At 37.3% G+C, this 18730-nt stretch overlaps 1 protein-coding gene across 1 annotated transcript; it reads right to left on the bottom strand.

Annotated features, from left to right (window-relative positions):
• Positions 1–4331: 4331 nt before the first annotated feature.
• Positions 4332–5261, bottom strand: LOC127128976 (protein argonaute 5). The gene is made up of 5 exons (XM_051058320.1): positions 5139–5261; positions 4974–5047; positions 4772–4866; positions 4637–4668; positions 4332–4553 (listed from the first exon to the last, which is right to left on the bottom strand). The coding sequence occupies exons 1-5, from the start codon at positions 5143–5145 to the stop codon at positions 4384–4386; spliced, it is 378 nt and encodes a 125-aa protein (XP_050914277.1). The 5' UTR covers positions 5146–5261; the 3' UTR covers positions 4332–4383.
• Positions 5262–18730: the final 13469 nt, after the last annotated feature.

Here is an 18730-nt window from a genome sequence, read left to right as displayed (position 1 = left end):
AGTGGGTGCCTAACACCTTCCCATTGCGTAATTTACCCCTTACCCAGACTCTCTGATCTTTTTATTAGTTTTCTACGTGTAAAACTTCTTAGGCTTTTGTTCGCTTTTTAGCCAATCCTTTGGATAAATAAAAGTGCGGTGGCGACTCGAAATTTCAATGTATCTCTTAGCTTATGATTTAATCGATAAATCATACAGCGACGAATACACCGCTACAGCGTTCACATCCACAAAGTTGTCGATGTTGGGGAATAACACTAGCCCATAGATGAGAAGTACAAATATGGCTTCAAAGGCGTCCTCACTCATGGCCTTCCCATACATAGTAGCTTGAGCAACGAGGAAATCAGATGGGAGACCTTGAATTCCACCTTTGGTAGTCATATGAGCACCAACAATAGATTCATCTATATGCAACAGATCAGCAATCTCTTGAGAAGAAGGAACTCTCTCCAAGCCACTGAACGACAATTGATCTAGAATAGGTATACCCACAAGATAGGCATACTCCTCAAGCGTATGCAAAAGCTAGAAATCCGGAAATGTGAAGCAATGGTACAGAGGATCATAGAACTGCACCAACACACTCATCAGACCTTCATCCACCTGAGTAGCAAGAATAGACAGAATCTTCCCATGACGAGCCTTGAACTCCAAGGGATCTAATACATAGGATGTCAAACTCCTTAACTCTTTCAAGTCGGGTTGTCGGAAACTGTACTTCTTCGTATTCCTTCTTTACTTATGATATGGATGTGTATGAATGCATGAATGCATGGATGCAAAAATCACACTCAAGGATCAAGTAAATCAAACCACACAAAGGTCATGGGATGGATCAAGTCATCCTTAATATCAATCATCCATTTTGGTGGATTATGGCTTACACCGTATCAACACCTAAGTTCCATTGATATTAAGGATGTACAAGAATGGATCAACCATGAATCAAGGGTTTGTTGCAAGTCACGAGCATGGAGTCTTGGTTAGGAACCACCCAGAGGGAGTGTACTATGGTTAAACCTGACAATCATGTTCTACAAGAGGTTCCCATAGTCATCATCCCATCTTTCGGATATTATCGGATAAACGACTACTCGTATTCCAAAAATATTCTCAAGAGAGACTCTTATGAGTGTAGTGTCGCATAATAGTCGTATCAAATCTTACACTTGAACGACCTTCGCACTACATCCTAAAAATAGGCCAAGATGGGCTACATAATCTAAGGTCCTTGGCTTCTAAGGCATATATTGGAAAGAGTAATGCCTAACCACGACTACTCGTGTGACATTATTGATCCCAACATAACATCCACCAAGTGAATGGTCTTGCAAGTCAACTTGCTAAGGAATAACTCCACACAAGTCAACAAGACTATTGCATTCTCCTATCAAGTAATTCATACATTACAAACAATACAATCATCCCAAATTTGCACAAAAATATGTCACAAATAATATAAAGATACAATACAACAAAGGCAAAAAGTAGGCAAAACCCACTAGGCAAATTTCATCCCCAGCTGAGTCGCCACTTTTCTGTAGTGGGGTATTCGTTACCTTTAGATTTATTGACTAAATCAAAAAGTAAATCATACAATTCGAGTCGCCACCGCACTTCTATTTATCCAAAGGAAAGGTTAGAAAGCGAACAAAAACTGAGAAGTTTTATCAAATCAAAAACTAATAAAAATGTTAGAGATCTGGGTAAGGGGGTTGGTTATGCAATGGGAAGGTTTTAAGCACCCAAAACATCCTTAGTACTCTAAGGGATCCCTTTTCACCAATGTTGTAAGGTAGGTTGGTATTTGTGAAAAATATTTGTGCAAACATGATTGGGGAGATGAGGAAAAAATATACAATTTTGTGTTTGAATGGATAAACCCATTGCCTACGTACCATCTTAAAAAAGATTCGGATCAAAACCTCGTAGTTCGGGGTAAAAATCTCAAAAGAAGTTGGTGAATTGATTGGTCAAAAACCTTAAGGTCTTTTGTTATTAAAGGGAGAAAACTCAACCTAAAACCACAAATCCACCATGTGAGGAGAGCTTCAACATGCTAGTGAGGGGTTAACCCTATAATAAGCATGGAACATTTATAGTCCATCACTAAGATTATAGGTGAGTATTATATCAACCTCAAGGATAACTCAAACCTAATAGCTAATGTTTATGAAAAGCTTTGGTAAGAAGTGGCCATTGAAACCACAAAAACAATAGAGTGAGTTGTATTTACCAATGAAAAGTATTTACAAAGTAAGGTCAATGTTGACTTAGAATCCAATTCAAAATAAGTGTTATGAAAAGAGGTTTGAAAAAGCCAAAGCATAGTGATTAGGTTTCTAATTTTGAAAACAATTTTAATGTTTGCACAAGAGTTTGGATTGGGTTAGAGTGGAGGGAAGAAGAAGAATGGCTAGATCCTAGACATACAAAGATGAAGGAGGAGAAATAAAACCACATTGGAGTTCCCTTCTTGAGATCATAGTGATGATCCAAGTTGTTCCCTTTCCTTTGGAATTAGCAAGCAATAACTCAAGCAATCAAGCAAACAATCAATCAAGCTCCTAGGAATCTTCCCATTGGCTTTTGTATCTCTCTCTTTAGATGCTCATGACAATGGTTCTTCTACTTTGCAAGTTTGGTATCCCAAGCACAAGAACACACAAATCAAAAAGTTCCACAATGCAATAGAAAGAATAGACAAGAGTGAGTTTAGAATTTGGTCCTTTCAATGTCTTCTTCAAGATTAAGCATTCTAAAGGCATGAGGCCTAGTTGCTCTTTGACAATTTATAGCATTCTAAAGGCATGAAGCCTAGTTGCTCTTCAAACTCCATTAGCATAGGTAAGGTCCTAAAATCTAAGTCCTTTGTCCATTTGCATTAGGTTCACACAAACACAACAAAACAAGCACAATAGTATACACACAATAATGTGCTCAAATGAGCAAAAGGCAAATGGCATTAACATAAACATGAGCTCAAGTGAGCAAAAGGCAAAAGGAAATGAAATAATGTACAAGAATATTAAATTGCATTAAAGTAAATTGCAAGAATTAAATGACTTGAATTAAAAGTTAATGATTACTAGTTAGTGTTAGTGTGCCATAAGGCAATTAAGCGCTATGTTAAGCAATCGTAAGTGGACTAATGTAGTAGTCACACCTATCTGAGGCCGGTCAATAAAACTATAGGCAACAAACACAAGTTAGAGACCATGACTAGTAAGCCAAGCTCCTAGAACTTGCCATGCCAAAAGAAAAGAAGAATGATCTTGTATTCACTACGCCAAATAAGGGAAAAGAGGGCACTTATTTTGGCCTATAACAGCGCTTTCAAGCGCCCTCTAATCTGGCGCTGGCATAGGTAAAGACAGCGCTTTGTTTTCCTGGAGAAAGCGCTGTCTAAAGTGGCCACATTATAGTGCGCTTTTAGAAAAAAGCGCCCTCTGGAGTGGTCCATAAAGGGACACCTTAGAGGGCGCTTTCTGGAAAAAGCGCCCTCTAAAGTTGTCAATGTAAAGTGTTTAGAGGGCGCTTTCAGGAAAAAGCGCCCTCTAAAGTTGTCAATGTAAAGTGTTTAGAGGGCGCTTTCAGGAAAAAGCGCCCTCTAAAGTTGTCAATGTAAAGTGTTTAGAGGGCGCTTTCTGGACAAAGCGCCCTCTAAAGTGTTAGTTATTTTAAAAAAATTTGTTTGAAAAACAGTGGATATATATTTAATTGGTAACCTGTTCGCATGCTGCAAAAGTGTAAAATTCATATTGATTTCATCCTTTAATCCAATGTTATACACCATTAATCCATTGATATATACAACATGAATCCATTTATATACAACATTAATCCTCCATATATACAACATTAATATATGATTCTTTGATCAACAATATACAACAACATATTCATGATTTAGTAAAAGTACAACAACAATATACAACATATATACAACAACAGCATACAACAACAACATTTCATACATATATGTACAACAATATACAGCCTAGCTATATGATTCTTTGATCAACAATGAATTGACACAATTCATCCTTCATTTCATCCAAATGAGCTTTTGAGTAAGATTTGTATTCCTCAAAGTACTACAATTAAGAGAATAAAACATAGCAACCAACACCCAGTGACCACTGTATCCAAAAGCTGTCTAGTAGTTCTAACCAATACTAAACAAAATAACGCCCATCCACCCATGGTGGCAAACATGTTCTGTATATCCAAAAGCTGTCTAGTAGTTCTATCGCACATCCATACAAAATAAGGCTCAACCAAAAAAACAGATGGCAGCATAAGTAGTATATCCAAAAAAGGCATGGTGAATATCCTAACTCCTAAATCTATCCACGAAGCTTGTACGACAAATCAAGATCAACAGTAAAACATTACTTCTTTGACGTTTTCCAAGATAGATGGCAGAGTCGACACAAAGTTGGTGGCACTCCTATTTCCACTTGCAGAACCAGAATCAGAATTTTCAACTTCACTTATGTAGTATCTAGCGCGGAAAGCTAGCAAGTGTGCATAATAGGCAGGAGGAACTGCATACAAGATAACATTTTTGTTAAACTAAAGTTTTGTATAGCCTAAAACAAAAACAAGCAAAGGGAATCGAGTAACAAACCTATTGAGACAGATCGAGTACACCTCGCATAACTGAATGGAAAAAAATAGTATCAGAAGGCTTCTAAAATTAAATGAAAACAGTACAAGTTTAGAAAACATTAATTAAGATTAAAAAAGCAAATCATATCATTACGTGTAGCATAAGTTATTGGTCAAACTCTGTAGCTGGTCTGCAGTGAATTTATTTTCATCATACAGCACATGATAATGCGTTGGTCGACTAGTCCCCTGCAAAAAGAACACGTCCAAATGCAAGTAACACAGAACTGTCAAAAGGCGATTGAGCAACAAATAGTAAACAATGGCATAAAGTTAAATGACATAGCTAATATTACCTGAATTCCTGCATGGCTGTTAAGGTAAAAATCAAATTCCCTAGGGTGACAAATGCTGGTGTCTACCACGGTTCCTTTGACAATTTAGAACAACAAAATCAGCAAAAAGTGATAAATTCAAATGATAATATATACCAGCTGCGTTGAGAAATATATTGAAAAAACCTGGCATAATATTTCCACTTCTATCGGTCTCTTTGGGGTTGACAGGAAAGAGACGGGTGTGATGTCTCTTTTGGACCACTACAAAAGTAACTTTAGGTAGATACCCATCCTCTATTGAGACACAAGCCTGATGAAAAAAAATTAAAAATTAAACGCAGAGAATTTAGTGGTGTATTTTATGAACGACAAAGCAACAAGAAATCAACTTTGAGAAGTCCTAAATTCTGCCTACAATACAGGGCTGCAAAGTTGATGCAACAAAAAACATATAACAATATATGGTAAGTACCTGTATCTCCGACCATATTTTTTCTTTGCCAACCTTCAAGTCCGGACTTCTCCAATTATCACATGTAATCGGAATATGTTATCGAACAAGGAAACCAATGTAACTTGCCAACATTGAACCGTTAGGCTCAATTAGTTGGTCTTCAGCACTCCAATGTACTTCAAATTTTACACCCTTGTCTCTTGCACGAATGATTGACTTCATAACAGTCAATCCTCGTTTGATTTCTTTTTCAACATCAATAGCATGAACCTAAAATATCATAAAATTAGTTAGGTGATGTATAAGGGATACTTTCAAGATAGAATTGAATTGACTTCATAACAGTCAATCCCCTTATATTTTTGGTCCCTTATCTTTTGAAGATAGAATTGATATTTGTTTAGATGGACATGTTCCATTGTCGTAGAGGGATACTTTCAAATATCCAGCATCATCATCTACGCGAATGAGGCTTGACGACAATGGAGCATCTCCATCTAAACAAATATCAATTGATACTTTCGAGTATCCCTTGCCCCTTGCACGAATGATTGACTTCATAATAGCCATTTTACCTGTAAAAAAGAAAACAATTAAAATCAGATGACAAATGTAAAAACAATTAAAATCATAAAAGTCATTTTACCTGTAATAAAGAAAACAATTAAAATCATTTGACCTGTACCTTTTTCACTAAGTTCTCTTTCTTTTCTTGGTTGGAATATGTTCTACATGTCTCTTAACAACACGGACGGTTGGATTGATCCAAATACCCTCATTATGATCATTTCTAATATATGAATCATTTGATATAATATTCTCATCTTGATCATTTCTGGTAAACGATTCAATCTCAACATCAATATCACCTTGATCTCCAGTGTTTTCATCAATTACTTTGTTGGAAAAAAGAACTATAGACCATTTCGTACTTTTCGGATCATTGACATAGAACACTTGTCTAGCTTGAGAGGCTAGAATAAAAGACTCATCTTTGTATCCCACCCTATTAAGATCCACTTGCAAAAATCCTGACTTATCCATTCGAATGCCGTTATTATTTTCAACCCACTTGCAACCAAATATAGGAATCTGAAACTTCTCATAATCAAACACCCAAATGCGCTCGATAACACCAAAATACGACAGATTTGCAAATTTGGGGTTTAAGTCCTTCACACTTGATATGTGCATTGCTTCAGCTACCACGGTGACACCACTATTCTGCATAGTACTTTTATCATCTTGTTCTTTGGTATAAAATGTGTATCCATTAATCGCGTATGCGCTATAAGAAAAAACATGGAAACTTGGACCATATGCTAAGCATCTCAACCTTTCTGTTATTGAAGCGGGATCTGAATAATACTTTGAATAAATATGATCCTTAAACTAAGGTATAAAACATCGATTGTGCTCTCGTACTATCCAATTTTCATTTCTATTGGGATTTAAACCTCGGAGAACATCCTTGTGAATTTCAACATACGGCTCAACCTCATTCTCATTGTGCAGAACATACAAATGCACTTGATCCCGTTCGACCCTTGATACTGCCACGATTTTATTTCCAATTAGATTTTTTCCTTCTTTCTTTTCGACAAGCTGAGACTTGGGGAGTCCGATTGACTGAACATTAGACAAATATTCAGTACAAAACTCAATCGCTTCTTCAACAATGTATCTTTCAACCATACAACCTTCTGGTCGACTTCGGTTCTTCACGTACCCTTTTAATATTTTCATATAACGTTCAACAGGGTACATCCATCTCATATAAGCTGGTCCACACAATTGTGTCTCTTTCACAAGATGAACAACTAAATGTACCATTATGTCAAAAAATGATGGAGGAAAAAACATTTCAAGCTCACACAAAGTAATAACGATTTCTTTTTGCAACATTGGTAAGATCGCAGGATTGATCACCTTACTGCAAATTGACTTGAAGAAAGAACACAACTTAGTTATAGAGCTTCTTACTTTTTCTGGAAGAATGAACGTATACCTATTGGGAGAAAATGTTCCATTATAACATGGCAATCATGGGTCTTTAAACTCTTTAACTTGAGGTCTTTCATAGACACAAGTCTTCTAATATCTGAAGAGTACCCTTCTGGAACTTTAACTTCACTTAGAAACTTACACAATGTTTTTTTCTCCTTTCTAGATAGAGTATAAGCAGCAGGCGGTAGATATGTTCGTTTTCCTTTCTTCAAGGGTCCTAATTCAGTTCTTATTCCCATCGCTATCAAGTCCTTTCTTGCCTTAAGGCCATCCTTAGACTTTCCTTGTATATTGAGTAACGTGCCAATAACACTTTCAAATACATTTTTTTCAATATGCATAACATCAAGAAAATGTCTCACATACAAGGACTTCCAATACGGCAATTCAAAAAAAACTGACCTCTTCTTCCACCCACTTTTGACAAGTGTGTGGGCAAAAGGCTTGCCAAACTGAGTATCCAAATCTTTCACCTTTTCAAAAATTTGATCACCCGTCAATATAGGTGAAGCTCTGCCTTGTTCTGTCTCTCCATTGAACGCCTTTCTCCATCCACGGTAGTGATGATTTGAATTTAAGAATCTCCGATGACCGAGAAAGACATTCTTCTGACCAAACTCCAAGCGCTTCCAATCTGTTTTATCTTCACAAATAGGACACGCACATTGACCTTTTATGCTATACCCTGATAGATTTCCGTATGCTGGAAAATCATTAATTGTGCCAAACAACATCTCCCTCAAGTTGAAACTTTCTTTCCTATATCCATCATAAACCTCCACACCGGTCTCCCACAAAATCTTTAAATCTTCGATTAAGGGCTTCAAGTACACGTCTATGTCATTCCCTGGTTGTTTAGGTCCAGAAATCAACATAGACAACATCATGTACTTACGCTTCATACATAGCCATGGAGGTAGGTTATAAATCATAATAATCACAGGCCATGTACTGTGTGAGATACTCTGGATACCGTGTGGGTTCATTCCATCAGTAGATAATGCCAAGCGAAGGTTTCTTGATTCTTCTCCAAATTCAGGATAATCATTATCAATTCTCAACCACTGTGGTGAATCTGCCGGATGTCGATACTTTCCATCTATAATTCTTTCATCTGCATGCCAGGTCAAGTGTCTTGAATCGGTTTCACTACGAAACATGCGTCTAAATCTCGGAATAACAGGAAAATACCACAAGACTTTTGCTGGAGACAACTTGTTCTTATATCGCGAGACACCGCATTTAGGACACTCATTTAACGATGCATACTCATTTCGAAACAAAACGCAATCGTTTGGACATGCATGTATCTTATCATAGCTCATGCCAATAGAGCACAACATCTTTTTGGTCTCATATGTTCGATTGGGAAGAACATTATCCTCAGGAAGCATATCTTTCAAAAGGGCTAATAACTCTGTGAAACTTTTATCCGACCACCCATTGCCCGCCTTTAAGTTGTACAACTTTAATACCGCAGACAATCTTGTGAATTTAGTGCAACCATCATACAAAGGTTTCTCTGCATCACTTACCAACCTCTCAAACATTTCGGGACAATCCTTAAGATCTCCTTCAAGTGCTTCTGCAATCTCTTCAACTCGATCACAATCGTATGTATCTGCGCCACTATAGTTTGAGGCATAGGTCGTACTATCCCCCGGTTCAACATTCTCGTTACTTTTCTCACCATGCAAATTCCAACATGTATAACTTCGATCAATTCCATGCCTCATTAGATGCGATGTCAACTGAACTGCGTCAACCCGTTTCCCATAACAACAACCCAAGCAAGGACATATCATTCTACTGGGGTCTTCGGCGTGCGCAACGGCAAACTTAACGAATTCTGATACCCCATTCTCGTACTCTCTCGACAATCGATTGGAAGACATCCATGTATTATCCATTACTAATTAGAATAAACAAAAAACAATTTCAGAAGAGTTCAAACACATTCGGACCTAGGTTTCTAATGATACTGATGTTGACACAAAATCATATGTTCATAGGTCGTATAACCCTAACTACTGGGTAATGTAGTCCCATTGCATGTGCTATCATGGTCACTAAAAACCAACCGTCAATTTCCTAATAAAACCAAACTATTTAAATGACTATGAATATTGAAACTTTACAGGTCGAAACAAACGTAGCATAGACAACAATAACATAAAACAGAAATTGGGCAAAGCTAAAACAAAGCAATAACATAAAACAGAAATTGGGCAAAGCGTGTACCTTTGATTGGTAGAAGGAGGAAACGCGTAGTAATAATGTAGATCTAACAGAGGTGGAAGGAAAACGCCTTAGAACCCTAACATGAAAAAGAACGAAAATAACAGATAGTGAAATAACAAAACGCGCAGTATGTTATAATTTTAATGTTTACTAAAGGGGACATTAGAGGGCGCTTGTGGAAAAAAAGCGCCCTCTAAAGGGGGCCTAAGAGGGCGCTTATGGAAGCGCTCTCTAAGGCTTTCCAGAAGCGCTTTATAAGCTGGAAATGCACATGGACTTATAACAGCGCTTTATTAAAAGCGCCCTCTAAGGGTAACCTTAGAGGGCGCTTTCTAAAAAGCGCCATGTATTGGTGTCCCTCTATCTCCTCCTTATTTTTTCGTTTCACCTTAGAGGGCGCTTGTGGAAAAAAAGCGCCCTCTAAAGGGGGCCTAAGAGGGCGCTTATGGAAGCGCTCTCTGAGGCTTTCCAGAAGCGCTTTATAAGCTGGAAATGCACATGGACTTATAACAGCGCTTTAGTAAAAGCGCCCTCTAAGGATAACCTTAGAGGGCGCTTTATAAAAAGCGCCATGTATTGTTTTCCCTCTATCTCCTCCTTATTTTTTCGCTTCACCTTAGAGGGCGCTTTATTACAAAAGCGCCCTCTAAAGTGCGCTGTCTATTGCTCCTTATTTTTCGCTTCACTTTAGAGAGCGCTTTTATAATAAAGCGCCCTCTAAGGTGCGCTGTCTATTCCAGTTTTTGGCGTAGTGATTGATTTAGGTTTTTTGCTTGACCAAGAAGGAAAATATCCTTAATACAAAGCCATTCACTTGATCTTTGATCAAGATGAATTAGATTTGAATCAAGGAAGATTAAGCCTCTCATATGTCAAGGCTAACCACCAATCTTTAACTCATTGATCAAAAAGAAAAAGATGAAGAAGAAGAAGAATAAGAATGTACATAAATTGAAATTCAAATGAAATATCCAATACATATTGATCAAACATGAATAGAATCAAAATAAATCAATGGTAAACAGAGGCAAGATGAAGTTTAGAAGTCAAGAAACAAATAAAATATTTTTGGTATTTTTGAGAATTAAAATAATACTTGAATTAAAATAATACTTGAGTAAAAATAAACAAATAAAGGTCAAGCTTCAAATCCATTTCAAATCAACTTGAAAAAAGTCCAAATGGATCATCCTAAGTTCAACAAGGTCAAACAAAGTTTGACAAAACTTTTCAGCATTTTTGGAAACCAGAAACTATTTTTAAACAATTAAAAATGAATAAAAAATAACATAATTGAACTAAAATCTCAAATAAATCTCAAAACAATTAAGAAATTGATGAGAATATTTTTCATGGATTCATCATCATTCAAAGATGTTAAGAAAATATTTTTGCATTTTTTTGAATATTGGAAACTATTTAAAATGAATTAAAAATAACCAGAAAACAGAAAATTCCCAAAAAATATCAAATGCATCATAAAAAATATTAAAACTCAATTTCAGAAATTAGAATTGAAAAGAAAAATAATGCAATTGGTCCCATATTTTTTGGATTTAAAATGAAAGAGTTGGGAATTTTTGAAATAAAATGAAATAAAGAAAATAAAATGGAATAACACCAAGCATTATTAAAAGTCATAACAACCAAGCGCGCGCTCATGGTGATCCAGAGTCAAATGAGAAACACCAAGCATTATTAAAAGTCATAACAACCAAGCGTTGGGATTCAATCTGGAAATATAAACCAATGGCCTGGATGTGATCTGGCGTGGTGGACGGTGGTGTACACCACCGTCTTCTCCGGCGAGCATGCCAGCTCCGGTGACATTTGCAGGTTATGAAAACTTAATAAAAATGCGCGATCCTTATAGCATTGGAAAGCTGGGGTGATGTACATCACCCCTGTACCATTGGTTTCCTCTCAAGATCCCTACATGAAGAGAAATCTGAGATGGAAGTTTATGGTTTCAATCTGAACATGATGAATTCGTGAAATTAAATACACCAATCAATTGCCTCTTATGAGAGGACTTCAGAGGAACGGACAAACACAACAAAAGAGCAATATATTCGGAGTTTCGAATCAAAACAGTTTAAGGGAAAACCTTCGAAAAGCAGCTTTCAAACACTTGATCCACTCCAATTCTCTTCTGCAGCTTGTTCTTGAGATGGAAAGGAAGTGAGGCTAAGGAATTGGAGTTCAATAATCAACCAAGGAAGTTGAAAATTGAAACTCAAAAATTCAAGAAGAAATGCAAAATTCCTATAGGTGTAGGGTGGGATTCAAATTTTGCAGAGTATTAGGCGCCTTAAGGTTGGAAATGGATGAAGCTGAGCATCTCTATTTACAGCAAATGATGAGGCAAGCAATGCAAAATTTATGTACATGTGTAATGAGGGCCTACATGCATGGGCCTGTACAGGCGCATGGGAGGCCCAAATGCAATGGCAATTGAGTGTTCAGATGTAAGCAAGATGAATTTGACGTGCAAATTTGAAGGCATTGGCTTGTGCACAAATATTTGACATGGTTTCCATAAATGCACATAAACTCTCACCTCTTCAAAAATGTACCTTGAAAAAATGAAACATGGCCATGTGGGTAATGGTTGGAAAGGCCTTGACATAAGGAACAATTGTTATCTTGAACAAAAATCAATTCGGTGTTGGGAAATTAATGAAAAAAGGCCATAAAGTTCAAGGTGCAAAACATGTGTATGTGAATTTAGCCAAAATGGACCAACTTCAAACCCTTCTGTTTCAATGATGCAAGACTCAAATGATAAAACCTTCAACATCAAGAGATGCATGCGACCAAAACTAAGAAGCAAGTCAGAGGTTTTCTCGGCCGCTTGAGATATATTTCCAAATTCATTTCCCACATGACTGCCACATGTGCACCTATACTCAAGCTTCTTCGAAAAGATCAGTCTTGTGATTGGACCAAAGACTGCCATAAAGCTTTTCATAGTATCAAGGAATATCTGCTTGAACCTCCTATTTTGTCTCCACCTGTTGAAGGAAGGTCGTTGATCATGTATTTGGCTGTTCTCAAGGATATTATGGGTTGTGTCCTTGGTCAGTAAGATGAGACTGGAAAGAAAGAATTTGTGATCTACTACCTCAATAAGAAGTTCACCGACTGTGAGACTCAGTATTCCATGCTTGAGAAGACTTGTTGCACATTGGCTTGGGCTGCTAAGCGTCTGCGTCAATATATGTTGAATCGTACCACTTGGTTGATATCCAAAATGGATCCGATCAAGTATATATTTGATAAGCCTGCTTTAACTGGGAGGATTTCCCATTGGCAGATGTTATTATCAGAGTATGATATCGAATAACGATCTCAGAAAGCGATCAAAGGTAGTATCTTGGCTGACCATTTGGCTCACCAACCTCTTGAAGATTACCTGTCAGTGCAGTATGATTTTCCTGATGAAGAGATTTTGTACTTAAAAATGAAAGATTGTGATGAACCATTGCTTGAAGAAGGGCCAGAACTTGGTTCCCGTTGGGGCATGGTATTTGTTGGAGTTGTTAATCAAAATATAGAAATGGTATTAGGGATGTGATCATTACTCCTCAAGGCACGCATCTACCATTTACAGCTAGATTGACTTTCAAGTGTACAAACAACATGGCAGAATATGAAGCTTGTATTATGGGGCTTGAAGAGGCCATGAATCTCAGAATCAAGTATTTTGATGTCTTCGGTGATTCGGCTTTGGTTGTGAATCAGATCAAAGGAAAATGGGAGACAAATTAACTCGGTTTAGTACCATATAGGGATTATGCGAGGAGTATTTCAACTTTCCTTACAAAGGTTGAATTTCATCATATCCCTCGAGATGAAAACCGGATGGCAGATGCTCTTGCAACATTGGCCTCGATGATTATAGTAAAATATTAGAATGAAGTTCCCAATCTATCTGTGATGTGTCTTGATAGGCCAGCTCATGTATTTGTGGTTGAAGAGATCAAAGACGAGAAGCCGTGGTATTACGACATCAAATGTTTCCTCAAAAAAGTAAGATTTACCCGCCTAGGGCATCTTTGAAAGATAAGAAGACTTTGAGAAGATTAGCCGGAAATTTCTACTTGAATGGCGATATAATGTACAAGAGAAACTTCGACATGGTTTTGCTCAGATGCGTGGATAGACACGAAGCAGACTTGTTGATGACTGAAGTTCATGAAGGTTCCTTTGGTACTCGTTCCAATGGATATGCGATGGTGAAGAAGATGTTGCGAGCAGGTTACTATTGGCTGACAATGGAATCTGACTGTTGCAAATTTGTGAAGAAGTGCCACAAGTGTCAAATTTAGGCTGATAAGATTCATGTTCCTCCGACAATATTGAATGTTATCTCTTCCCCATGGCCCTTCTCCATGTGGGGAATTGATATGATTGAGATTATTGAGCCGAAAGCTTCGAATGGACATCGTTTCATTTTAGTGGCAATTGACTACTTCACAAAATGGGTTGAAGCGGCATCGTATGCAAATGTGACCAAGCAAGTTGTTGTAAGGTTTATCTAGAATCAAATCATATGTCGTTATGGTGTGCCAAGTAAGATCATTACTAATAATGGATCGAACTTGAATGGCAATATGGTGGTAGCTCTTTGCAAAGACTTCAAGATTGCACATCATAATTCTTCTCCCTACAGACCCAAGATGACTGGGGTTGTTGAAGCTGCGAATAAGAACATCAAGAAGATTATCCAGAAGATGGTTGTCACATATAAGGATTGGCATGAGATGCTCCCTTTTGCTTTGCATGGGTATCGTACATCCATCCGCACTTCAACAGGGGCAACCCCCTTCTCTCTTGTTTATGGTATGGAAGCAGTACTCCCCATAGAGGTTGAGATTCCTTCATTGTGTGTGCTCATGGAAGCCAAGTTGACTGAAGCTGAATGGTGTCATACCAGGTTTGATCAGCTGAATAATATTGAAGAGAAGAGGTTAATTGCCATGTGTCATGGTCAGTTATATCAGCAGAGAATGAAGAAAGCTTTTCATAAGAAGGTCAGACCTCGAGTTTTCAGAGACGGTGACCTTGTGCTCAAGAAGATTTTGACGTTCAAGCCAGATTCCAGAGGAAAATGGACTCCTAATTATGAAGGCCTATATGTTGTTAAGAGAGCCTTTTCAGGCGGCGCATTGATTCTTACAACTATGGATGGTGAAGAGTTCACTCATCCTGTGAATGCAGATGCTGTAAGACCCCAATTTTGGCCCTAAGATCCCTCATGGCCCATAGCATATCATATCATGGCCTCAAGGATCATTGCATGCCCTAGCTTCCCTCCTAGTGGGTAGGTTGCCTTGTGAGTTTTTCTTGATCACCAAGCATGTTTTGCATTTGTATATCTTTGCTTTTCATATGTTTACTAACCAAAAGTACAAAAATATTGTCATCTAACCATGTTACTTGCAGATGAAGCCAATTAGGTCATCATCAGTCAAAGTCAGTCATAATAGTGGATGGTGGCCATTCTTGAAGAATTTGGGCACCATGATCAATCATCAAGAGTTCACATGAGTTGTGATATCATTTGGAGTCAAGATCTCAAGTGGTAGGGGCTTGGAATTCATCAGAACATGGTTCAGTCAAGCAAAACCCTAGCAAAGTCAACTGAAGTCAACTGTTGGTCAACTGGGCATTTAATCAGTGATTTGATGGTGGGAATTGGTCTGAGAGGTCTCATCCATGTCCATATAAGCCTCATATAACATGTCAAACATCCACAGTGAAGAATTTGAAGTCAGACAAGAAATTTCAAAAAATAGAAAGTTGACCTGTAATTGGAATTTGCCAAAAATGGAAACTTCTTCTCCTCAAAATTACTTCATCATACAAGCTTCAAATGAATTTTTGCCCAACATGAAAGTTGAAGATCTTGTTCTCCCATTTCCAAAAAGTCCAAGAACACTCAATTCCCATGTATGGTTGGCAAGTTATGATCAATTCATTCTCCAAAATTTTTGAACTTCAAAAGGCCATATCTCTCAAACCATTTGGCCAAATTGGGTGGGGTTTTTTGCAACAAGTCACATTTGATCCACTCTTTCCAAAAATGTCATCATCATTCACCAAAACATCACCAATCAAAATGGCCTTTTTGAGCTTGCATGATTTATTTTCAAGTGAGGGTGAAAAGTGAATTTTCCAAATAACCATTTCCAATCCATTTTGCCATTTGAATAAGGTCTGAATTGACATTTGAAACATGTTACCAGGCTCATTTTCGTGCAGACTTACACCCCATTACCAACTTGGTTGAATTTTAGCAAATCACCAAAAACACTTCATTTAAGTTAATCATGATTAACATTCCATTAGCCAACACAAAACAGAAGTATATATGTTCATTTTCTGCAAAATCAAACCCTAGCAGCCACACATTCAAGACAGAAAAATTTCATTTCTCTCATTTGCTCATTTCTCCCATTTTTGAACTTTCTGCAAAAATCTTAAAAGAGCATAAGCTTTGGTCGATGGTTTCATGATCTATCATCATCTTGGCACCATTTTCAAACCCCATTTCTCAACTGTAAAGCTTTTCTACAACTGTTTCATCCGAGCTCTCTCACATGGCAGATTTGGTTTGCATCCATTCCAAGCTTTCTTGAGCTAAAGTAACTTGAGCATTCATCATCTGGAGCTTGGAGCTTCATCTGTTTCGGACCAAAATCACCAAACAACAACTGTTTCTCCAATTTCCACAAATCAAGTGAGTTTTCGACCATCACCATTTGTTAAATCGTGCTATGCATTAGATAGGTTTCCTTTCCCTGGTCACAATGAACTTTGAACCATCGAAAATGATTGAGTATTTTAAGAGAAATCTGGCTTTTAAGTTTTATGTCCAAATATGTTTCTTGCTCTTTGCTTCTTTGTTAGCATGTTTTATTGAGAATGAATGATATATTCTTGTTGTGCTTGGCTTGATGATTCTAATGGTATGTTGGATTTCCAAAACTGTGACAAAATTTCCACGAGTTGTTGATGAGGATGATGAATACTGTAAAAACCCTAGTTCCATGTTAAAGCTCAGAATCGCGTTTGGCTACTTCTGTTTGCATGAGATTTTCACTGTTTTATTGCTCCTGGACAATCACGTTGCAGTAGCGCCTTGCCTTGCTACGCTGCGTTTCATTAAACGTTCAGCGAAATTACAAGTTTGCCACGGCCTTTTTCATTTGTTTATTTAATTCATTATTGGTTCAATATTTATTTCATTTTGATCCATCAACTTACAAAAATCATAGCATCTTCATTGTTAATCCAAATTTCATGAGAATTTTTGCATTGTGTTCATCTGGATCTCTAGTATTTAATCATGATTTTTCCTGATTTTTTTGATGAGTGGATTTTAAATGGTGCTAGGGTTTTGTTCATGTGCTCATATTTTGTACCTTTTGCCAAAACATTTGTGAAATAATGATGCATTATCCAATGGCTTCCAAATTTTTTGTGCTTAAACTAGACACATTCATGGTGATTTTGGTGTAGAGTTTGTGAATTTATCATTTCTGGTTTGTGAGTTATGATTTTTTGAATTAGGGTGTGACAATTTGTGTCACACCATTGATGTGCAACTTGATGATTTTCAATACCATGCTTCTTGACCTCAAATTGCTTTGAATTTTTGCATGAATGCACTCTTGTATGTCTAGTTCACATGTGATTTTTATTGGAATTGTTTGTGGCATTTCCTAATTGTTTGAGAATTTTCTCCCCTGTTTGGTCATATGTTGACTTTTTGTGACACATGTTCTCATATTGTTTGTGAAATTCTCATACTTTATTGGATGAACTCGAAATTTTACATGTGATTAGTAGACATTTCATGCTTTGTCATGGTATTAATCCCATTCATTTCTCATATGTTATCACTGATTTATGATTTTTTGAAGTTGATACATGTTTGGTTGACTTCTTTGAGCATGCTTAAACTTGCCTTGCCTTTCTGATTTTCATTGACCATCTTCCCATTATCCAAATGAGCTGAAATTTGATATGCTTATCATGCTATGGATGATGTTTGATCATGAATTATTTGATAATTTTTTGAATTGTTTATGATTAGTTTTGAGTTAAGTCTTGCTGTTGACTTCTATGTGCTTCTACATGCCATGCTTTGACCTAATTTGCTTATGAAATGATGATGGTGCATGATATGAACTTGAAACCAATTGAGTTTGCTTCTTGATTGCTTGAACTTGATTTTGGTTGAATTTCATTTGCTGTTTTGACTTTCTCATCCCCTTTTGACCCTAGGCTTGTCCTAGTGGTCCTGTTGCTCATGTTTGAGTTCATGTTTTCAGGTTAAGCAACAAATGCTTCAAAGAAACTTATGCAAATTGAATGAGCTTGATTTGGTTATCATGAACTAACTCATTTGTTTTGTAGGTTGCTTGGCTCACAAGCTTTGAGCCTTGTGCATTGCACATTTACCTGATTGTTTTGACTGTTAATCTTTATCTCCTTTTGATTTAAACTTTGAGTTGTGTACTGATTCTGTTTGACTATTTCAGGTACCTTTAGTTGCTTAGTTCTTTAAGAACTTGCTTTGCTTTGCTTAAATAGCAATTTGCATTGAGGTATAATCCCTTTTCTTCATGTAGTCTGGAAGACCTGGCCTGTTACTTGGCCAGGCAACTGTCTGAAGTCCTCCTTAAGAGGCAATGTTTGTGCTTGTTTACTTTTGTCCCAAGCAGGAAAAGTCCTTTAAATAAGGCAATTGGTAGATCAAAGAGATATGTAGCCTATCTCCTACTATTCTGTGTGTCACTCACCTTGCTCACACTACTTGTGTAGATGCATAGTGAGTAAAAACCCAAGATCTATAGAGTCTAATCTGTGGAGAGAGTTCCTACTTTCTGAACTCCCACACCTTCTGATATTCAAATGCTCTCCCTGACCAGGGATAAGAGCAATGAGGCACACCCCTCATCTCCTTTCATCTGCTTCACCTTAGCCCCTCAATGGCAAGGTTAAGAGCACCATTAACCCTATTCCAGTTGGCTTCAACGCCTAACCCTTTGTGTGAGCCTAA

This window comes from Lathyrus oleraceus, chromosome 3, assembly GCF_024323335.1.
Source record: "Lathyrus oleraceus cultivar Zhongwan6 chromosome 3, CAAS_Psat_ZW6_1.0, whole genome shotgun sequence".
Lineage (NCBI taxonomy): Eukaryota > Viridiplantae > Streptophyta > Magnoliopsida > Fabales > Fabaceae > Lathyrus > Lathyrus oleraceus.
The sequence above is the reverse complement of the archived record's forward strand: the minus strand, read 5'-3'. Positions and strand labels throughout refer to the sequence as shown.

What these genes read in the sequence shown, in the direction of transcription:
- LOC127128976 (XM_051058320.1), bottom strand. An exon ending in ACCAATAACTTATGCTACAC is followed by an intron (nt 4,669 to 4,771) that starts GTAATGATATGA and finishes TTTTCCATTCAG; the next exon opens with TTATGCGAGGTGTACTCGAT. An exon ending in TACTCGATCTGTCTCAATAG is followed by an intron (nt 4,554 to 4,636) that starts GTTTGTTACTCG and finishes TCTTGTATGCAG; the next exon opens with TTCCTCCTGCCTATTATGCA.